Below are 24,120 nucleotides of genomic sequence, written 5' to 3' on the forward strand. Positions count from 1 at the left end.
TGTTCTAACAGTCTACTGTATCCTGTTCTGTTCTAACAGTCTACTGTACCTGTTCTAACAGTCTACTGTACCTGTTCTGTTCTCACAGTCTACTGTACCTGTTCTAACAGTCTACTGTACCTGATCTGTTCTAACAGTCTACTGTACCTGTTCTGTTCTCACAGTCTACTGTACCTGTTCTAACAGTCTACTATACCTGTTCTGTTCTAACAGTCTACTGTACCTGTTCTAACAGTCTACTGTACCTGTTCTAACAGTCTACTGTACCTGTTCTGTTCTAACCAGTCTTCTGTACCTGTTCTAACAGACTAATGTACCTGTTCTAACAGTCTACTGTGCCTGTTCTGTTCTAACAGTCTACTATACCTGTTCTAACAGTCTACTGTTCTGTTCTAACAGTCTACTGTACATGTTCTGTTCTAACAGTCTACTGTACCTGTTCTAACAGTCTACTATACTGTTCTGTTCTAACAGTCTACTGTACCTGTTCTAACAGTCTACTATACCTGTTCTAACAGTCTACTATACCTGTTCTAACAGTCTACTATACCTGTTCTGTTCTAACAGTCTACTGTACCTGTTCTAACAGTCTAGTGTTCTGTTCTAACAGTCTACTGTACCTGTTCTGACAGTGTACTGTACCTGTTCTGTTCTAACAGTCTACTGTACCTGTTCTAACAGTCTACTGTACCTGTTCTCACAGTCTACTGTTCTGTTCTAACAGTCTACTATACCTGTTCTAACAGTCTACTGTTCTGTTCTAACAGTCTACTGTACCTGTTCTGACAGTCTACTGTACCTGTTCTGTTCTCATCGTCTACTGTACCTGTTCTATCAGTCTACTGTACCTGATCTGTTCTAACAGTCTACTGCACCTGTTCTGTTCTCACAGTCTACTGTACCTGTTCTAACAGTCTACTATACCTGTTCTGTTCTAACAGTCTACTGTACCTGTTCTAACAGTCTACTGTACCTGTACCTGTTCTAACAGTCTGCTGTACCTGTTCTGTTCTACCAGTCTACTGTACCTGTTCTAACAGACTAATGTACCTGTTCTAACAGTCTACTGTGCCTGTTCTGTTCTAACAGTCTACTGTACCTGTTCTAACAGTCTACTGTTCTGTTCTAACAGTCTACTGTACCTGTTCTGTTCTAACAGTCTACTGTACCTGTTCTAACAGTCTACTATACCTGTTCTGTTCTAACAGTCTACTGTACCTGTTCTAACAGTCTACTATACCTGTTCTAACAGTCTACTGTACCTGTTCTAACAGTCTACTGTACCTGTTCTCACAGTCTACTGTTCTGTTCTAACAGTCTACTATACCTGTTCTAAAAGTCTACTGTTCTGTTCTAACAGTCTACTGTACCTGTTCTGACAGTCTACTGTACCTGTTCTGTTCTCACCGTCTACTGTACCTGTTCTAACAGTCTACTGTACCTGTTCTCACAGTCTACTGTTCTGTTCTAACAGTCTACTATACCTGTTCTAACAGTCTACTGTTCTGTTCTAACAGTCTAATGTACCTGTTCTCACAGTCTACTGTACCTGTTCTCACAGTCTACTGTACCTGTTCGAACAGTCTACTATACCTGTTCTAACAGTCTACTGTACCTGTTCTGTTCTAACAGTATACTGTACCTGTTCTAACAGTCTACTATACCTGTTCTAACAGTCTACTGTACCTGTTCTAACAGTCTACTGTACCTGTTCTGTTCTAACATTCTACTGTACCTGTTCTAACAGTCTACTGTACCTGTTCTGTTCTAACAGTCTACTGTACCTGTTCTAACAGTCTACTGTACCTGTTCTCACAGTCTACTGTTCTGTTCTAACAGTCTACTGTACCTGTTCTGACAGTCTACTGTACCTGTTCTGTTCTCACCGTCTACTGTACCTGTTCTAACAGTCTACTGTATCTGTTCTCACAGTCTACTGTTCTGTTCTAACAGTCTACTATACCTGTTCTAACAGTCTACTGTTCTGTTCTAACAGTCTAATGTACCTGTTCTCACAGTCTACTGTACCTGTTCTCACAGTCTACTGTACCTGTTCTAACAGTCTACTATACCTGTTCTAACAGTCTACTGTACCTGTTCTGTTCTGTTCTAACAGTATACTGTACCTGTTCTGTTCTAACAGTCTACTATACCTGTTCTAACAGTCTAATGTACCTGTTCTAACAGTCTAATGTACCTGTTCTGTTCTAACAGTCTACTATACCTGTTCTAACAGTCTAATGTACCTGTTCTAACAGTCTACTGTACCTGTTCTGTTCTAACAGTCTACTATACCTGTTGTAACAGTCTACTGTACCTGTTCTGTTCTAACAGTCTACTGTACCTGTTCTAACAGTCTACTGTACCTGTTCTGTTCTAACATTCTACTGTACCTGTTCTGTTCTAACAGTCTACTGTACCTGTTCTGTTCTAACAGTCTACTATACCTGTTCTAACAGTCTACTGTTCTGTTCTAACAGTCTACTGTACCTGTTCTGACAGTCTACTGTACCTGTTCTGTTCTCACCGTCTACTGTACCTGTTCTAACAGTCTACTGTACCTGTTCTCACAGTCTACTGTTCTGTTCTAACAGTCTACTATACCTGTTCTAACAGTCTACTGTTCTGTTCTAACAGTCTAATGTACCTGTTCTCACAGTCTACTGTACCTGTTCTCACAGTCTACTGTACCTGTTCGAACAGTCTACTATACCTGTTCTAACAGTCTACTGTACCTGTTCTGTTCTGTTCTAACAGTATACTGTACCTGTTCTGTTCTAACAGTCTACTATACCTGTTCTAACAGTCTAATGTACCTGTTCTAACAGTCTAATGTACCTGTTCTGTTCTAACAGTCTACTGTACCTGTTCTAACAGTCTAATGTACCTGTTCTAACAGTCTACTGTACCTGTTCTGTTCTAACAGTCTACTATACCTGTTCTAACAGTCTACTGTACCTGTTCTGTTCTAACAGTCTACTGTACCTGTTCTAACAGTCTACTGTACCTGTTCTAACAGTCTACTATACATGTTCTGTTCTAACATTCTACTGTACCTGTTCTAACAGTCTACTGTACCTGTTCTAACAGTCTACTGTACCTGTTCTGTTCTAACATTCTACTGTACCTGTTCTGTTCTAACAGTCTACTGTACCTGTTCTAACAGTCTACTGTACCTGTTCTAACAGTCTACTGTACCTGTTCTAAAAGTCTACTATACCTGTTCTAACAGTCTACTGTACCTGTTCTAACAGTCTACTGTACCTGTTCTAAAAGTCTACTGTACCTGTTCTAACAGTCTACTGTACCTGTTCCAACAGTCTACTGTACCTGTTCTGTTCTAACAGTCTACTGTACCTGTTCTGTTCTAACAGTCTACTGTACCTGTTCCAACAGTCTACTGTACCTGTTCTGTTCTAACAGTCTACTGTACCTGTTCTGTTCTAACAGTCTAATGTACCTGTTCTAAAAGTCTACTGTACCTGTTCTAACAGTCTACTGTACCTGTTCCAACAGTCTACTGTACCTGTTCTGTTCTAACAGTCTACTGTACCTGTTCTGTTCTAACAGTCTAATGTACCTGTTCTAACAGTCTACTGTACCTGTTCTAACAGTCTACTGTACCTGTTCTGTTCTACCAGTCTAATGTACCTGTTCTAACAGTCTACTATACCTGTTCTAACAGTGTACTGTACCTGTTCTAACAGTCTAATGTACCTGTTCTAACAGTCTACTGTACCTGTTCTAACAGTCTACTATACCTGTTCTAACAGTCTACTGTACCTGTTCTAACAGTCTACTGTTCTGTTCTAACAGTCTACTGTACCTGTTCTAACAGTCTACTGTACCTGTTCTAACAGTCTACTTTACCTGTTCTAACAGTCTACTGTACCTGTTCTAACAGTCTACTGCACCTGTTCTGTTCTAACAGTCTACTGTACCTGTTCTAACAGTCTACTGTACCTGTTCTAACAGTCTACTGTACCTGTTCTAACAGTCTACTGTACCTGTTCTAACAGTCTACTATACCTGTTCTAACAGTCTACTGTACCTGTTTTAACAGTCTACTGTACCTGTTCTGTTCTACCAGTCTACTGTACCTGTTATGTTCTAACATTCTACTGTACCTGTTCTGTTCAAACAGTCTACTGTACCTGTTCTAACAGTCTAATGTACCTGTTCTAACAGTCTACTATACCTGTTCTAACAGTCTGCTGTACCTGTTCTGTTCTAACAGTCTACTGTACCTGTTTAAACAGTCTACTGTTCTGTTCTAACAGTCTACTATACCTGTTCTAACAGTCTATTGTTCTGTTCTAACAGTCTACTGCACCTGTTCTGACAGTCTACTATACCTGTTCTAACAGTCTATTGTTCTGTTCTAACAGTCTACTGCACCTGTTCTGACAGTCTACTGTACCTGTTCTGTTCTAACAGTCTACTGTACCTGTTCTAACAGTCTAATGAACCTGTTCTAACAGTCTACTATACATGCTCTGTTCTAACAGTCTACTATACCTGTTCTAACAGTCTACTGTACCTGTTCTGTTCTAACAGTCTACTGTACCTGTTTAAACAGTCTACTGTTCTGTTCTAACAGTCTACTGTACCTGTTCTAACAGTCTACTGTACCTGTTCTGTTCTAACAGTCTACTATACCTGTTCTAACAGTCTACTGTTCTGTTCTAACAGTCTACTGTACCTGTTCTGTTCTAACAGTCTACTGTACCTGTTCTAACAGTCTACTGTACCTGTTCTGTTCTCACAGTCTACTGTACCTGTTCTAACAGTCTACTGTACCTGATCTGTTCTCACAGTCTACTGTACCTGTTCTAACAGTCTACTGTACCTGTTCTGTTCTCACAGTCTACTGTACCTGTTCTAACAGTCTACTATACCTGTTCTGTTCTAACAGTCTACTGTACCTGTTCTAACAGTCTACTGTACCTGTTCTAACAGTCTACTGTACCTGTTCTGTTCTACCAGTCTTCTGTACCTGTTCTAACAGACTAATGTACCTGTTCTAACAGTCTACTGTGCCTGTTCTGTTCTAACAGTCTACTATACCTGTTCTAACAGTCTACTGTTCTGTTCTAACAGTCTACTGTACCTGTTCTGTTCTAACAGTCTACTGTACCTGTTCTAACAGTCTACTATACCTGTTCTGTTCTAACAGTCTACTGTACCTGTTCTAACAGTCTACTATACCTGTTCTAACAGTCTACTATACCTGTTCTAACAGTCTACTATACCTGTTCTGTTCTAACAGTCTACTGTACCTGTTCTAACAGTCTAGTGTTCTGTTCTAACAGTCTACTGTACCTGTTCTGACAGTGTACTGTACCTGTTCTGTTCTAACAGTCTACTGTACCTGTTCTAACAGTCTACTGTACCTGTTCTCACAGTCTACTGTTCTGTTCTAACAGTCTACTATACCTGTTCTAACAGTCTACTGTTCTGTTCTAACAGTCTACTGTACCTGTTCTGACAGTCTACTGTACCTGTTCTGTTCTCATCGTCTACTGTACCTGTTCTATCAGTCTACTGTACCTGATCTGTTCTAACAGTCTACTGTACCTGTTCTGTTCTCACAGTCTACTGTACCTGTTCTAACAGTCTACTATACCTGTTCTGTTCTAACAGTCTACTGTACCTGTTCTAACAGTCTACTGTACCTGTTCTAACAGTCTACTGTACCTGTACCTGTTCTAACAGTCTACTGTACCTGTTCTGTTCTACCAGTCTACTGTACCTGTTCTAACAGACTAATGTACCTGTTCTAACAGTCTACTGTGCCTGTTCTGTTCTAACAGTCTACTGTACCTGTTCTAACAGTCTACTGTTCTGTTCTAACAGTCTACTGTACCTGTTCTGTTCTAACAGTCTACTGTACCTGTTCTAACAGTCTACTATACCTGTTCTGTTCTAACAGTCTACTGTACCTGTTCTAACAGTCTACTATACCTGTTCTAACAGTCTACTGTACCTGTTCTAACAGTCTACTGTACCTGTTCTCACAGTCTACTGTTCTGTTCTAACAGTCTACTATACCTGTTCTAAAAGTCTACTGTTCTGTTCTAACAGTCTACTGTACCTGTTCTGACAGTCTACTGTACCTGTTCTGTTCTCACCGTCTACTGTACCTGTTCTAACAGTCTACTGTACCTGTTCTCACAGTCTACTGTTCTGTTCTAACAGTCTACTATACCTGTTCTAACAGTCTACTGTTCTGTTCTAACAGTCTAATGTACCTGTTCTCACAGTCTACTGTACCTGTTCTCACAGTCTACTGTACCTGTTCGAACAGTCTACTATACCTGTTCTAACAGTCTACTGTACCTGTTCTGTTCTAACAGTATACTGTACCTGTTCTAACAGTCTACTATACCTGTTCTAACAGTCTACTGTACCTGTTCTAACAGTCTACTGTACCTGTTCTGTTCTAACATTCTACTGTACCTGTTCTAACAGTCTACTGTACCTGTTCTGTTCTAACAGTCTACTGTACCTGTTCTAACAGTCTACTGTACCTGTTCTCACAGTCTACTGTTCTGTTCTAACAGTCTACTGTACCTGTTCTGACAGTCTACTGTACCTGTTCTGTTCTCACCGTCTACTGTACCTGTTCTAACAGTCTACTGTATCTGTTCTCACAGTCTACTGTTCTGTTCTAACAGTCTACTATACCTGTTCTAACAGTCTACTGTTCTGTTCTAACAGTCTAATGTACCTGTTCTCACAGTCTACTGTACCTGTTCTCACAGTCTACTGTACCTGTTCTAACAGTCTACTATACCTGTTCTAACAGTCTACTGTACCTGTTCTGTTCTGTTCTAACAGTATACTGTACCTGTTCTGTTCTAACAGTCTACTATACCTGTTCTAACAGTCTAATGTACCTGTTCTAACAGTCTAATGTACCTTTTCTGTTCTAACAGTCTACTATACCTGTTCTAACAGTCTAATGTACCTGTTCTAACAGTCTACTGTACCTGTTCTGTTCTAACAGTCTACTATACCTGTTGTAACAGTCTACTGTACCTGTTCTGTTCTAACAGTCTACTGTACCTGTTCTAACAGTCTACTGTACCTGTTCTGTTCTAACATTCTACTGTACCTGTTCTGTTCTAACAGTCTACTGTACCTGTTCTGTTCTAACAGTCTACTGTACCTGTTCTAACAGTCTACTGTACCTGTTCTCACAGTCTACTGTTCTGTTCTAACAGTCTACTATACCTGTTCTAACAGTCTACTGTTCTGTTCTAACAGTCTACTGTACCTGTTCTGACAGTCTACTGTACCTGTTCTGTTCTCACCGTCTACTGTACCTGTTCTAACAGTCTACTGTACCTGTTCTCACAGTCTACTGTTCTGTTCTAACAGTCTACTATACCTGTTCTAACAGTCTACTGTTCTGTTCTAACAGTCTAATGTACCTGTTCTCACAGTCTACTGTACCTGTTCTCACAGTCTACTGTACCTGTTCGAACAGTCTACTATACCTGTTCTAACAGTCTACTGTACCTGTTCTGTTCTAACATTCTACTGTACCTGTTCTAACAGTCTACTGTACCTGTTCTGTTCTAACAGTCTACTGTACCTGTTCTAACAGTCTACTGTACCTGTTCTCACAGTCTACTGTTCTGTTCTAACAGTCTACTGTACCTGTTCTGACAGTCTACTGTACCTGTTCTGTTCTCACCGTCTACTGTACCTGTTCTAACAGTCTACTGTATCTGTTCTCACAGTCTACTGTTCTGTTCTAACAGTCTACTATACCTGTTCTAACAGTCTACTGTTCTGTTCTAACAGTCTAATGTACCTGTTCTCACAGTCTACTGTACCTGTTCTCACAGTCTACTGTACCTGTTCTAACAGTCTACTATACCTGTTCTAACAGTCTACTGTACCTGTTCTGTTCTGTTCTAACAGTATACTGTACCTGTTCTGTTCTAACAGTCTACTATACCTGTTCTAACAGTCTAATGTACCTGTTCTAACAGTCTAATGTACCTGTTCTGTTCTAACAGTCTACTATACCTGTTCTAACAGTCTAATGTACCTGTTCTAACAGTCTACTGTACCTGTTCTGTTCTAACAGTCTACTATACCTGTTGTAACAGTCTACTGTACCTGTTCTGTTCTAACAGTCTACTGTACCTGTTCTAACAGTCTACTGTACCTGTTCTGTTCTAACATTCTACTGTACCTGTTCTGTTCTAACAGTCTACTGTACCTGTTCTGTTCTAACAGTCTACTATACCTGTTCTAACAGTCTACTGTTCTGTTCTAACAGTCTACTGTACCTGTTCTGACAGTCTACTGTACCTGTTCTGTTCTCACCGTCTACTGTACCTGTTCTAACAGTCTACTGTACCTGTTCTCACAGTCTACTGTTCTGTTCTAACAGTCTACTATACCTGTTCTAACAGTCTACTGTTCTGTTCTAACAGTCTAATGTACCTGTTCTCACAGTCTACTGTACCTGTTCTCACAGTCTACTGTACCTGTTCGAACAGTCTACTATACCTGTTCTAACAGTCTACTGTACCTGTTCTGTTCTGTTCTAACAGTATACTGTACCTGTTCTGTTCTAACAGTCTACTATACCTGTTCTAACAGTCTAATGTACCTGTTCTAACAGTCTAATGTACCTGTTCTGTTCTAACAGTCTACTGTACCTGTTCTAACAGTCTAATGTACCTGTTCTAACAGTCTACTGTACCTGTTCTGTTCTAACAGTCTACTATACCTGTTCTAACAGTCTACTGTACCTGTTCTGTTCTAACAGTCTACTGTACCTGTTCTAACAGTCTACTGTACCTGTTCTAACAGTCTACTATACATGTTCTGTTCTAACATTCTACTGTACCTGTTCTAACAGTCTACTGTACCTGTTCTAACAGTCTACTGTACCTGTTCTGTTCTAACATTCTACTGTACCTGTTCTGTTCTAACAGTCTACTGTACCTGTTCTAACAGTCTACTGTACCTGTTCTAACAGTCTACTGTACCTGTTCTAAAAGTCTACTATACCTGTTCTAACAGTCTACTGTACCTGTTCTAACAGTCTACTGTACCTGTTCTAAAAGTCTACTGTACCTGTTCTAACAGTCTACTGTACCTGTTCCAACAGTCTACTGTACCTGTTCTGTTCTAACAGTCTACTGTACCTGTTCTGTTCTAACAGTCTACTGTACCTGTTCCAACAGTCTACTGTACCTGTTCTGTTCTAACAGTCTACTGTACCTGTTCTGTTCTAACAGTCTAATGTACCTGTTCTAAAAGTCTACTGTACCTGTTCTAACAGTCTACTGTACCTGTTCCAACAGTCTACTGTACCTGTTCTGTTCTAACAGTCTACTGTACCTGTTCTGTTCTAACAGTCTAATGTACCTGTTCTAACAGTCTACTGTACCTGTTCTAACAGTCTACTGTACCTGTTCTGTTCTACCAGTCTAATGTACCTGTTCTAACAGTCTACTATACCTGTTCTAACAGTGTACTGTACCTGTTCTAACAGTCTAATGTACCTGTTCTAACAGTCTACTGTACCTGTTCTAACAGTCTACTATACCTGTTCTAACAGTCTACTGTACCTGTTCTAACAGTCTACTGTTCTGTTCTAACAGTCTACTGTACCTGTTCTAACAGTCTACTGTACCTGTTCTAACAGTCTACTTTACCTGTTCTAACAGTCTACTGTACCTGTTCTAACAGTCTACTGCACCTGTTCTGTTCTAACAGTCTACTGTACCTGTTCTAACAGTCTACTGTACCTGTTCTAACAGTCTACTGTACCTGTTCTAACAGTCTACTGTACCTGTTCTAACAGTCTACTATACCTGTTCTAACAGTCTACTGTACCTGTTTTAACAGTCTACTGTACCTGTTCTGTTCTACCAGTCTACTGTACCTGTTATGTTCTAACATTCTACTGTACCTGTTCTGTTCAAACAGTCTACTGTACCTGTTCTAACAGTCTAATGTACCTGTTCTAACAGTCTACTATACCTGTTCTAACAGTCTGCTGTACCTGTTCTGTTCTAACAGTCTACTGTACCTGTTTAAACAGTCTACTGTTCTGTTCTAACAGTCTACTATACCTGTTCTAACAGTCTATTGTTCTGTTCTAACAGTCTACTGCACCTGTTCTGACAGTCTACTATACCTGTTCTAACAGTCTATTGTTCTGTTCTAACAGTCTACTGCACCTGTTCTGACAGTCTACTGTACCTGTTCTGTTCTAACAGTCTACTGTACCTGTTCTAACAGTCTAATGAACCTGTTCTAACAGTCTACTATACATGCTCTGTTCTAACAGTCTACTATACCTGTTCTAACAGTCTACTGTACCTGTTCTGTTCTAACAGTCTACTGTACCTGTTTAAACAGTCTACTGTTCTGTTCTAACAGTCTACTGTACCTGTTCTAACAGTCTACTGTACCTGTTCTGTTCTAACAGTCTACTATACCTGTTCTAACAGTCTACTGTTCTGTTCTAACAGTCTACTGTACCTGTTCTGTTCTAACAGTCTACTGTACCTGTTCTAACAGTCTACTGTACCTGTTCTGTTCTCACAGTCTACTGTACCTGTTCTAACAGTCTACTGTACCTGATCTGTTCTCACAGTCTACTGTACCTGTTCTAACAGTCTACTGTACCTGTTCTGTTCTCACAGTCTACTGTACCTGTTCTAACAGTCTACTATACCTGTTCTGTTCTAACAGTCTACTGTACCTGTTCTAACAGTCTACTGTACCTGTTCTAACAGTCTACTGTACCTGTTCTGTTCTACCAGTCTTCTGTACCTGTTCTAACAGACTAATGTACCTGTTCTAACAGTCTACTGTGCCTGTTCTGTTCTAACAGTCTACTATACCTGTTCTAACAGTCTACTGTTCTGTTCTAACAGTCTACTGTACCTGTTCTGTTCTAACAGTCTACTGTACCTGTTCTAACAGTCTACTATACCTGTTCTGTTCTAACAGTCTACTGTACCTGTTCTAACAGTCTACTATACCTGTTCTAACAGTCTACTATACCTGTTCTAACAGTCTACTATACCTGTTCTGTTCTAACAGTCTACTGTACCTGTTCTAACAGTCTAGTGTTCTGTTCTAACAGTCTACTGTACCTGTTCTGACAGTGTACTGTACCTGTTCTGTTCTAACAGTCTACTGTACCTGTTCTAACAGTCTACTGTACCTGTTCTCACAGTCTACTGTTCTGTTCTAACAGTCTACTATACCTGTTCTAACAGTCTACTGTTCTGTTCTAACAGTCTACTGTACCTGTTCTGACAGTCTACTGTACCTGTTCTGTTCTCATCGTCTACTGTACCTGTTCTATCAGTCTACTGTACCTGATCTGTTCTAACAGTCTACTGTACCTGTTCTGTTCTCACAGTCTACTGTACCTGTTCTAACAGTCTACTATACCTGTTCTGTTCTAACAGTCTACTGTACCTGTTCTAACAGTCTACTGTACCTGTTCTAACAGTCTACTGTACCTGTACCTGTTCTAACAGTCTACTGTACCTGTTCTGTTCTACCAGTCTACTGTACCTGTTCTAACAGACTAATGTACCTGTTCTAACAGTCTACTGTGCCTGTTCTGTTCTAACAGTCTACTGTACCTGTTCTAACAGTCTACTGTTCTGTTCTAACAGTCTACTGTACCTGTTCTGTTCTAACAGTCTACTGTACCTGTTCTAACAGTCTACTATACCTGTTCTGTTCTAACAGTCTACTGTACCTGTTCTAACAGTCTACTATACCTGTTCTAACAGTCTACTGTACCTGTTCTAACAGTCTACTGTACCTGTTCTCACAGTCTACTGTTCTGTTCTAACAGTCTACTATACCTGTTCTAAAAGTCTACTGTTCTGTTCTAACAGTCTACTGTACCTGTTCTGACAGTCTACTGTACCTGTTCTGTTCTCACCGTCTACTGTACCTGTTCTAACAGTCTACTGTACCTGTTCTCACAGTCTACTGTTCTGTTCTAACAGTCTACTATACCTGTTCTAACAGTCTACTGTTCTGTTCTAACAGTCTAATGTACCTGTTCTCACAGTCTACTGTACCTGTTCTCACAGTCTACTGTACCTGTTCGAACAGTCTACTATACCTGTTCTAACAGTCTACTGTACCTGTTCTGTTCTAACAGTATACTGTACCTGTTCTAACAGTCTACTATACCTGTTCTAACAGTCTACTGTACCTGTTCTAACAGTCTACTGTACCTGTTCTGTTCTAACATTCTACTGTACCTGTTCTAACAGTCTACTGTACCTGTTCTGTTCTAACAGTCTACTGTACCTGTTCTAACAGTCTACTGTACCTGTTCTCACAGTCTACTGTTCTGTTCTAACAGTCTACTGTACCTGTTCTGACAGTCTACTGTACCTGTTCTGTTCTCACCGTCTACTGTACCTGTTCTAACAGTCTACTGTATCTGTTCTCACAGTCTACTGTTCTGTTCTAACAGTCTACTATACCTGTTCTAACAGTCTACTGTTCTGTTCTAACAGTCTAATGTACCTGTTCTCACAGTCTACTGTACCTGTTCTCACAGTCTACTGTACCTGTTCTAACAGTCTACTATACCTGTTCTAACAGTCTACTGTACCTGTTCTGTTCTGTTCTAACAGTATACTGTACCTGTTCTGTTCTAACAGTCTACTATACCTGTTCTAACAGTCTAATGTACCTGTTCTAACAGTCTAATGTACCTTTTCTGTTCTAACAGTCTACTATACCTGTTCTAACAGTCTAATGTACCTGTTCTAACAGTCTACTGTACCTGTTCTGTTCTAACAGTCTACTATACCTGTTGTAACAGTCTACTGTACCTGTTCTGTTCTAACAGTCTACTGTACCTGTTCTAACAGTCTACTGTACCTGTTCTGTTCTAACATTCTACTGTACCTGTTCTGTTCTAACAGTCTACTGTACCTGTTCTGTTCTAACAGTCTACTGTACCTGTTCTAACAGTCTACTGTACCTGTTCTCACAGTCTACTGTTCTGTTCTAACAGTCTACTATACCTGTTCTAACAGTCTACTGTTCTGTTCTAACAGTCTACTGTACCTGTTCTGACAGTCTACTGTACCTGTTCTGTTCTCACCGTCTACTGTACCTGTTCTAACAGTCTACTGTACCTGTTCTCACAGTCTACTGTTCTGTTCTAACAGTCTACTATACCTGTTCTAACAGTCTACTGTTCTGTTCTAACAGTCTAATGTACCTGTTCTCACAGTCTACTGTACCTGTTCTCACAGTCTACTGTACCTGTTCGAACAGTCTACTATACCTGTTCTAACAGTCTACTGTACCTGTTCTGTTCTGTTCTAACAGTATACTGTACCTGTTCTGTTCTAACAGTCTACTATACCTGTTCTAACAGTCTAATGTACCTGTTCTGACAGTCTAATGTACCTGTTCTGTTCTAACAGTCTACTGTACCTGTTCTAACAGTCTAATGTACCTGTTCTAACAGTCTACTGTACCTGTTCTGTTCTAACAGTCTACTATACCTGTTCTAACAGTCTACTGTACCTGTTCTGTTCTAACAGTCTACTGTACCTGTTCTAACAGTCTACTGTACCTGTTCTAACAGTCTACTGTACCTGTTCTGTTCTAACAGTCTACTGTACCTGTTCTAACAGTCTACTGTACCTGTTCTAACAGTCTTACTATACATGTTCTGTTCTAACATTCTACTGTACCTGTTCTAACAGTCTACTGTACCTGTTCTAACAGTCTACTGTACCTGTTCTGTTCTAACATTCTACTGTACCTGTTCTGTTCTAACAGTCTACTGTACCTGTTCTAACAGTCTAATGTACCTGTTCTCACAGTCTACTGTACCTGTTCTCACAGTCTACTGTACCTGTTCGAACAGTCTACTATACCTGTTCTAACAGTCTACTGTTCTGTTCTAACAGTCTAATGTACCTGTTCTCACAGTCTACTGTACCTGTTCTCACAGTCTACTGTACCTGTTCGAACAGTCTACTATACCTGTTCTAACAGTCTACTGTACCTGTTCTGTTCTGTTCTAACAGTATACTGTACCTGTTCTGTTCTAACAGTCTACTATACCTGTTCTAACAGTCTAATGTACCTGTTCTGACAGTCTAATGTACCTGTTCTGTTCTAACAGTCTACTGTACCTGTTCTAACAGTCTAATGTACCTGTTCTAACAGTCTACTGTACCTGTTCTGTTCTAACAGTCTACTATACCTGTTCTAACAGTCTACTGTACCTGTTCTGTTCTAACAGTCTACTGTACCTGTTCTAACAGTCTACTGTACCTGTTCTAACAGTCTACTGTACCTGTTCTGTTCTAACAGTCTACTGTACCTGTTCTAACAGTCTACTGTACCTGTTCTAACAGTCTTACTATACATGTTCTGTTCTAACATTCTACTGTACCTGTTCTAACAGTCTACTGTACCTGTTCTAACAGTCTACTGTACCTGTTCTGTTCTAACATTCTACTGTACCTGTTCTGTTCTAACAGTCTACTGTACCTGTTCTAACAGTCTACTGTACCTGTTCTAACAGTCTACTGTACCTGTTCTAAAAGTCTACTATACCTGTTCTAACAGTCTACTGTACCTGTTCTAAAAGTCTACTGTACCTGTTCTAACAGTCTACTGTACCTGTTCCAACAGTCTACTGTACCTGTTCTGTTCTAACAGTCTACTGTACCTGTTCTGTTCTAACAGTCTACTGTACCTGTTCCAACAGTCTACTGTACCTGTTCTGTTCTAACAGTCTACTGTACCTGTTCTGTTCTACCAGTCTACTGTACCTGTTCTAACAGTCTACTGTGCCTGTTCCAACAGTCTACTGTACCTGTTCTAACAGTCTACTGTACCTGTTCTAACAGTCTACTGTTCTAACAGTCTACTGTACCTGTTCTAACAGTCTATTGTACCTGTTTTAACAGTCTACTATACCTGTTCTAACAGTCTACTGTACCTGTTCTAACAGTCTACTGTTCTGTTCTAACAGTCTACTGTACCTGTTCTAACAGTCTACTGTACCTGTTCTAACAGTCTACTATACCTGTTCTAACAGTCTACTGTACCTGTTCTAACAGTCTACTGCACCTGTTCTGTTCTAACAGTCTAATGTACCTGTTCTAACAGTCTACTGTACCTGTTCTAACAGTCTACTGTACCTGTTCTAACAGTCTACTATACCTGTTCTAACAGTCTACTGTACCTGTTCTAACAGTCTACTGTACCTGTTCTAACAGTCTACTGTACCTGTTCTAACAGTCTACTGTACCTGTTCTGTTACCAGTCTTCTCTGTTTATCCTGGTTCACTATGTTATCCACACAAACCATTCTCTCTTTCTTGCTGCCGGCAGCTGCTTCCTGTTCCGTAGCCTGTAGATAAGGAAAGGCATGACTCATATTGTCTGGATAAACTGACTCTTTCCTCAGTAGCTGTAATGAGACATGGTAGTGTTTTACCCTTGCCTATTTGTCATTTGGTATGCCGCAAAAAACAATCTGGGACTAAGCTAAAGGTTTCTCGTACTAGAGTGTGGAACACTGTCTATATATATAGTGTACCTGATGGAACACTGTCTGTGTATAGTCTACCTGATGGAACACTGTCTGTGTATAGTCTACCTGATGGAACACTGTCTATATATATAGTGTACCTGATGGAACACTGTCTGTGTATAGTCTACCTGATGGAACACTGTCTGTGTATAGTCTACCTGATGGAAAACTGTCTGTGTATAGTCTACCTGATGGAACACTGTCTGTGTGTATAGTCTACCTGATGGAACACTGTCTGTGTATAGTCTACCTGATGGAACACTGTCTGTGTATAGTCTACCTGATGGAACACTGTCTATGTGTATAGTCTACCTGATGGAACACTGTCTATGTGTATAGTCTACCTGATGGAACACGGTCTATGTGTATAGTCTACCTGATGGAACACTGTCTATGTGTATAGTCTACCTGATGGAACACTGTCTATGTGTATAGTGTACCTGATGGAACACTGTCTGTGTATAGTCTAACTAATGGAACACTGTCTATGTGTATAGTCTACCTGATGGAACTCTGTCTATGTGTATAGTCTACCTGATGGAACACTGTCTATGTGTATAGTCTACCTGATGGAACACGGTCTATGTGTATAGTCTACCTGATGGAACTCTGTCTATGTGTATAGTCTACCTGATGGAACACTGTCTGTGTGTATAGTCTACCTGATGGAACACTGTCTGTGTGTATAGTCTACCTGATGGAACACTGTCTGTGTATAGTCTACCTGATGGAACACTGTCTATGTGTATAGTCTACCTGATGGAACACGGTCTATGTGTATAGTCTACCTGATGGAACACTGTCTATGTGTATAGTTTACCTGATGGAACACGGTCTATGTGTATAGTCTACCTGATGGAACACTGTCTATGTGTATAGTCTACCTGATGGAACACTGTCTATGTGTATAGTGTACCTGATGGAACACTGTCTGTGTATAGTCTACCTAATGGAACACTGTCTATGTGTATAGTCTACCTGATGGAACACTGTCTGTATGTATAGTCTACCTGATGGAACACTGTCTGTGTGTATAGTCTACCTGATGGAACACGGTCTATGTGTATAGTCTACCTAATGGAACACTGTCTATGTGTATAGTCTACCTGATGGAACACTTTCTATGTGTATAGTCTACCTGATGGAACACTTTCTATGTGTATAGTCTACCTGATGGAACACTGTCTGTGTGTATAGTCTACCTGATGGAACACTGTCTATGTGTATAGTCTACCTGATGGAACACTGTCTGTGTATAGTCTACCTGATGTAACACTGTCTATGTGTATAGTCTCCCTGAAGGAACACTGTCTATGTGTATAGTCTACCTGATGGAACTCTGTCTATGTGTATAGTCTACCTGATGGAACACTGTCTATGTGTATAGTCTACCTGATGGAGCACGGTCTATGTGTATAGTCTACCTGATGGAACACTGTCTATGTGTATAGTCTACCTGATGGAACACTGTCTGTGTGTATAGGCTACCTGATGGAACACTGTCTGTGTGTATAGTCTACCTGATGGAGCACTGTCTGTGTGTATAGTGTACCTGATGGAACACTGTCTATGTGTATAGTCTACCTGATGGAACACGGTCTATGTGTATAGTCTACCTGATGGAACACTGTCTGTGTGTATAGTCTACCTGATGGAACACTGTCTGTGTGTATAGTGTACCTGATGGAACACTGTCTATGTGTATAGTGTACCTGATGGAACACTGTCTATGTGTATAGTCTACCTGATGGAGCACTGTCTGTGTGTATAGTGTACCTGATGGAACACTGTCTGTGTGTATAGTCTACCTGATGGAACACTGTCTGTGTGTATAGTGTACCTGATGGAACACTGTCTATGTGTATAGTGTACCTGATGGAACACTGTCTATGTGTATAGTCTACCTGATGGAACACTGTCTGTATGTATAGTCTACCTGATGGAACACTGTCTGTGTGTATAGTCTACCTGATGGAACACGGTCTATGTGTATAGTCTACCTAATGGAACACTGTCTATGTGTATAGTCTACCTGATGGAACACTTTCTATGTGTATAGTCTACCTGATGGAACACTTTCTATGTGTATAGTCTACCTGATGGAACACTGTCTGTGTGTATAGTCTACCTGATGGAACACTGTCTATGTGTATAGTCTACCTGATGGAACACTGTCTGTGTATAGTCTACCTGATGTAACACTGTCTATGTGTATAGTCTCCCTGAAGGAACACTGTCTATGTGTATAGTCTACCTGATGGAACTCTGTCTATGTGTATAGTCTACCTGATGGAACACTGTCTATGTGTATAGTCTACCTGATGGAACACGGTCTATGTGTATAGTCTACCTGATGGAACACTGTCTATGTGTATAGTCTACCTGATGGAACACTGTCTGTGTGTATAGGCTACCTGATGGAACACTGTCTGTGTGTATAGTCTACCTGATGGAGCACTGTCTGTGTGTATAGTGTACCTGATGGAACACTGTCTATGTGTATAGTCTACCTGATGGAACACGGTCTATGTGTATAGTCTACCTGATGGAACACTGTCTGTGTGTATAGTCTACCTGATGGAACACTGTCTGTGTGTATAGTGTACCTGATGGAACACTGTCTATGTGTATAGTGTACCTGATGGAACACTGTCTATGTGTATAGTCTACCTGATGGAGCACTGTCTGTGTGTATAGTGTACCTGATGGAACACTGTCTGTGTGTATAGTCTACCTGATGGAACACTGTCTGTGTGTATAGTGTACCTGATGGAACACTGTCTATGTGTATAGTGTACCTGATGGAACACTGTCTATGTGTATAGTCTACCTGATGGAGCACTGTCTGTGTGTATAGTGTACCTGATGGAACACTGTCTATGTGTATAGTCTACCTGATGGAACACGGTCTATGTGTATAGTCTACCTGATGGAACACTGTCTGTGTGTATAGTCTACCTGATGGAACACTGTCTGTGTGTATAGTGTACCTGATGGAACACTGTCTATGTGTATAGTGTACCTGATGGAACACTGTCTATGTGTATAGTCTACCTGATGGAGCACTGTCTGTGTGTATAGTCTACCTGATGGAGCACTGTCTGTGTGTATAGTGTACCTGATGGAACACTGTCTATGTGTATCGTCTACCTGATGGAACAATGTCTATGTGTATAGTGTACCTGATGGAACACTGTCTGTGTATAGTCTACCTGATGTAGCCGGCGTAGAGTCTGTAGCCTCTGAACTGCCTGGTCTCTCTCCTGTTGCAGCTGATTGGCTCTCCTCCTGCTCTCTGTGAGCAAGACAAAGTGTGTGAGAGAAGTTCAACGCTGAAGTGCAATGATTCCACTGGCTTCTCCTGCTGTTCCCATAGAAACCCCTTACCCTCTAGCTGAGACCTCAGTGAGTCAGTGTGCTGAGCTTGTTCCTGGCCTCCATGACATAGACCTTCTCCACCGGCCTTCTCCTTTAGGTTAATCAACTGTGGCAATGAGAGAGAACGGGGGGAGGAGAAAGAGTGATAGAAAAAGCAAAAGAGAGAGAGAGAGAGAAAGTGGGAGGTATCTTTCATAATGGACAAAACGTCAAAGATATACAGTAATTCCCTTGAAAAGTGATCAGAGCCCTTCAATACCTTCAGCTCCAGTGTAGAAACCTTGATTTGCGCCTCTGTCCTCTCGGCATCTCTCAGTCTCTCCAGACTCCTCAGAGCATGTTCCCTGCAAACGGGACAATGACACGTCAGACTACATTCTCTCGTCGTGGGTCATCTTTGGATTAGCTGTGAGAGATTTATAATTTAGCTGTTAATTTTCTAAATGTACATGTTACAGATAAGGCTCAACATACTTCTCCCTCAGGTGCTGTTCTCTCTCTGCCACTTCCAGCTCCAGCCTCTGAAGTTCACTATTTAGCTGTGACACCTCATGACAGTCAGGATGTGCAGAAGTGGGAAACACATGAACAAATTGTCTGATTGTTTAATTGATTGATTAACTGTCTACCCCACCTGTCCCCTAGCTGATTGTAGCTCATGTTGCTGCTCCTCCAGTTTAGTGTCTCTGTCCCTCAACATGTCCCACACCTTTATGTAGCTCTGCCCTCACCTGGGCCCCATCCACCTCCTCCAGTAGCTCTGCCCTCACCTGGCCCCCATCCACCTCCTCCAGTAGCTCTGCCCTCACCTGGGCCCCATCCACCTCCTCCAGTAACTCTGCCCTCACCTGGCCCCCATCCACCTCCTCCAGTAGCTCTGCCCTCACCTGGGCCCCATCCACCTCCTCCAGTAGCTCTGCCCTCACCTGGCCCCCATCCACCTCCTCCAGTAGCTCTGCCCTCACCTGGCCCCCATCCACCTCCTCCAGTAGCTCTGCCCGCACCTGGCCCCCATCCACCTCCTCCAGTAGCTCTGCCCTCACCTGGCCCCCATCCACCTCCTCCAGTAGCTCTGCCCTCACCTGGGCCCCATCCACCTCCTCCAGTAGCTCTGCCCTCACCTGGGCCCCATTCCCCTCTTCCAGTAGCTCTGCCCTCACCTGGCCCCCATCCACCTCCTCCAGTAGCTCTGCCCTCAACTGGCCCCCATCCACCTCCTCCAGTAGCTCTGCCCTCACCTGGGCCCCATCCACCTCCTCCAGTAGCTCTGCCCTCACCTGGCCCCCATCCACCTCCTCCAGTAGCTCTGCCCTCACCTGGCCCCCATCCACCTCCTCCAGTAGCTCTGCCCTCACCTGGGCCCCATCCACCTCCTCCAGTAGCTCTGCCCTCACCTGGCCCCCATCCACCTCCTCCAGTAGCTCTGCCCTCACCTGGGCCCCATCCACCTCCTCCAGTAGCTCTGCCCTCACCTGGCCCCCATCCACCTCCTCCAGTAGCTCTGCCCTCACCTGGCCCCCATCCACCTCCTCCAGTAGCTCTACCCTCACCAGGCCCCCATCCACCTCTTCCAGTAGCTCTGCCCTCACCTGGCTCCCATCCACCTCCTCCAGTAGCTCTGCCCTCACCTGGGCCCCATCCACCTCCTCCAGTAGCTCTGCCCTCACCTGGCCCCCATCCACCTCCTCCAGTAGCTCTGCCCTCACCTGGGCCCCATCCACCTCCTCCAGTAACTCTGCCCTCACCTGGGCCTCATCCACCTCCTCCAGTAACTCTGCCCTCACCTGGGCCCCATCCACCTCCTCCAGTAGCTCTGCCCTCACCTGGCCCCCATCCACCTCCTCCAGTAGCTCTGCCCTCACCTGGCCCCCATCCACCTCCTCCAGTAGCTCTGCCCTCACCTGGCCCCCATCCACCTCCTCCAGTAGCTCTACCCTCACCAGGCCCCCATCCACCTCTTCCAGTAGCTCTGCCCTCACCTGGCTCCCATCCACCTCCTCCAGTAGCTCTGCCCTCACCTGGCCCCCATCCACCTCCTCCAGTAGCTCTGCCCTCACCTGGCCCCCATCCACCTCCTCCAGTAGCTCTGCCCTCACCTGGCCCCCATCCACCTCTTCCAGTAGCTCTGCCCTCACCTGGCCCCCATCCACCTCTTCCAGTAGCTCTGCCCTCACCTGGCCCCCATCCACCTCTTCCAGTAGCTCTGCCCTCACCTGGCCCCCATCCACCTCCTCCAGTAGCTCTGCCCTCACCTGGCCCCCATCCACCTCTTCCAGTAGCTCTACCCTCACCTGGGCCTCATCTACCTCCTCCAGTAACTCTGCCCTCACCTGGCCCCCATCCACCTCTTCCAGTAGCTCTACCCTCACCAGGCCCCCATCCACCTCTTCCAGTAGCTCTGCCCTCACCTGGCTCCCATCCACCTCCTCCAGTAGCTCTGCCCTCACCTGGCCCCCATCCACCTCCTCCAGTAGCTCTGCCCTCACCTGGCCCCCATCCACCTCTTCCAGTAGCTCTACCCTCACCAGGCCCCCATCCACCTCTTCCAGTAGCTCTGCCCTCACCTGGCTCCCATCCACCTCGTCCAGTAGCTCTGCCCTCACCTGGCCCCCATCCACCTCCTCCAGTAGCTCTGCCCTCACCTGGCCCAGCTCCTCCAGCGAGACCTGTTCATCCCGTGCCTGTGGTGGTATACTAGGAAAGACAAAATGAAAATGTTCCTGTGTCTCTGTGTTTCCATGTCCCCGTCTCTCTGTGTCTCTCTGTGCCTCTCTGTGTCTCCATGTAATGTGTCTCTGTGTCTGTGTCTCTGTGTTTCCATGTCCCCGTCTCTCTGTGTCTCTCTGTGCCTCTCTGTGTCTCCATGTAATGTGTCTCTGTGTCTGTGTCTCTGTGTTTCCATGTCCCCGTCTCTCTGTGTCTCTCTGTGCCTCTCTGTGTCTCCGTGTAATGTGTCTCTGTATCCGTGTGTCACTCTGTGTCTCTCTGTATCTCTCTGTGTCACTCTATGTCTCCATGTAATGTGTCTCTGTGTCTGTGTCTCTCTGTGTCTCTCTGCGTCTCTGTGGGTAAATCAAGATGCATTTAAGTGCATTCAGAATCTAGAGACAGACGATATTTAGATTCTTCATAATTCATACATTACTATGCTTGTGCAAGTAGTCCTGGTTCTACGTTCGTAGAAAATATTGTGATATATTTAATAGAAGAATGGGATCATACTCACTCTGTCTCTGTCCCTTTATCAAACGTTTCTACCGTTCCCCTACCTGCAGAGGACAACAGTGTCAACTCCTTGTGTTTTGTAGTGCACCACTGGCACCACAGACAGAGAGATCCTCACTCTATTCCAGGGGTTTGGTAAACCCTGTTCCTGGAGTGCCATCGGTACTGCAGGATTTTGAGACAACTAGGCAGCACACTGAAAAACTTAGTTAATTGATCATTATCAGTGATTGTCTACATTTTTTCACACCTGCTCTTCCAGGTCGGTTAAATCCAAAACATGACGTACCTGCGGCCCTCCAGGGCCACGGTTTCCTATCACTGCTCTATTCCCTTTGAATGTATTTATGAATAAATGAATTGCTGAACAAATTAATAAATAAATTAAACATTTTACCCAATATATGAGCGTTGTCTTTAACTTTGAGTCTGTTGTGTAGAGCCTGAGTCCGGCTCCTCTCCAGCTCCAACTGTTGTTTACAAGCGTTCAGCTCCACCTTCAGCAGAGAACCGGCATCTTTAATGACTCTGCTCAGCTCTGCCTCTTTACTGGTCCAGTGCTGATGAAGAGTCTGGATCTCTTCCCTGGACGAAGAACACATTCATGTAATGGTTAAAATTATAGACTTTTGAAATGTCTGGGATTCATAAATCGGTCGAATCGAAATGTCCGTCCGGATTGTCCACGCTCACTTGTCTCTCTGTCCCTGTGTCTGAAGTCTCTCAACCTCCACCTTCAGCCGTCCCACCACCTCCTCTTGAAGCTGAAAGCCACAAATCACACAACTACACGGATCTCAACAATACAGAACACTTAGGATCAAGAAGCGATCACATTGAAATAGTGTTTGTGTGTCTACAGCTAGAGTACGTAAAATAAGGTGATTGCTGCTTGATCAATTGATTGCCCGATTTGATTTAATTTACTGTTTTTATTTATTCTGCAGCCACGGTACTTTAGAGACAATCTCATCTTACTGTATCTCCAGGGTTCTTCTCTCTGAGTTCCTCTAGTTCTGCCTGGGTGGATTGTAACGCCATAGCCACATCCTGCCACTTCTCGCTCCAGTGTGAGGCCACACCCCTCAGCTCCTCCATGTTCTGAGCAGACTCAGCCTCCAACCGTTGCAGCTCCTCCCCCTTCTGACACAGCCCCTCCTCCTTTTCCAGGAGCTCCGCCTCCAAGGTCAGGCAGCATTCGTGCAGCCTCTGGTTCTCTGACTCCAAGGCATCCTGGGATTCACTGGTGATGTGATGTGATGTTATTGACGTTAACGATGACAATCCTATCATTAATACATGTCCATAGTTGTTGTGTTAAAGACATTACGAAACACAAATCAACCCCATAGCCTCTACCCACAATGCACTTGTGTAGATCTGAGAGGATTGGATAGGTGTAAATAGGCCTGTGGCAGTCGTGAAATTGTGTCAGCCGGTCATTGTCATAAAAAAGTCAAAAAACAGGTCTCACGGTAATGGACCGTTAATTAACATAAACACGCTTAACAACTCCAGGCCTCCACACAAACAAGCCTTTGGACCCTCTACATTAAAACATGTATTTTTTTAAGTCTAATAAATCAATTTAATATTACACCATCACAATAAATCCATTATTTATTTTATTCAGGTCTAAAGAAACATTATGATATGAAGAAAATGTATTTCAGAAGAACAGAAAATGAGTTGGTCCTACTGTATGTTATCTGGCTATAGACTGTAGGCTGGTTCATTTATCAGACTAGATACTGTATGTTATCTGGCTATAGACTTGTTCATTTATCAGACTAGATACTGTATGTTATCTGGCTGTAGGCTGGTACATTTATCAGACTAGATACTGTATGTTATCTGGCTATAGACTTGTTCATTTATCAGACTAGATACTGTATGTAATCTGGCTATAGGCTGGTACATTTATC

General features: G+C 42.9%; 1 protein-coding gene across 8 annotated transcripts in view; it reads right to left on the reverse strand.

Moving 5' to 3' along the window:
* Positions 1-24,120, reverse strand: part of LOC109880938 (golgin subfamily A member 6-like protein 22) — a 56,809-nt gene that overhangs the window by 15,701 nt on the left and 16,988 nt on the right. For 3 of the 8 annotated variants that reach the window (XM_031801537.1, XM_031801540.1, XM_031801536.1), the window contains exons 13-22: positions 23,174-23,438; positions 22,889-22,959; positions 22,593-22,780; positions 22,197-22,239; positions 21,613-21,664; positions 19,445-19,509; positions 19,230-19,314; positions 18,980-19,076; positions 18,805-18,887; positions 15,308-15,409 (exon numbers count right to left, since the gene is read on the reverse strand). In XM_031801537.1, the coding sequence (XP_031657397.1) occupies positions 15,308-15,409; positions 18,805-18,887; positions 18,980-19,076; positions 19,230-19,314; positions 19,445-19,509; positions 21,613-21,664; positions 22,197-22,239; positions 22,593-22,780; positions 22,889-22,959; positions 23,174-23,438 (1,051 nt within the window). Of the gene's footprint in view, positions 1-15,307; positions 15,410-18,804; positions 18,888-18,979; positions 19,077-19,229; positions 19,315-19,444; positions 19,519-21,534; positions 21,665-22,196; positions 22,240-22,592; positions 22,781-22,888; positions 22,960-23,173; positions 23,439-24,120 lie in introns of all 8 variants that reach the window. The other 5 variants (XM_031801534.1, XM_031801532.1, XM_031801538.1 and 2 more) reach the window with 2 other exon arrangements.

The sequence above is a fragment of the Oncorhynchus kisutch genome, linkage group LG22 (genome assembly GCF_002021735.2).
Source record: "Oncorhynchus kisutch isolate 150728-3 linkage group LG22, Okis_V2, whole genome shotgun sequence".
In the NCBI taxonomy this organism is placed as follows: domain Eukaryota; kingdom Metazoa; phylum Chordata; class Actinopteri; order Salmoniformes; family Salmonidae; genus Oncorhynchus; species Oncorhynchus kisutch.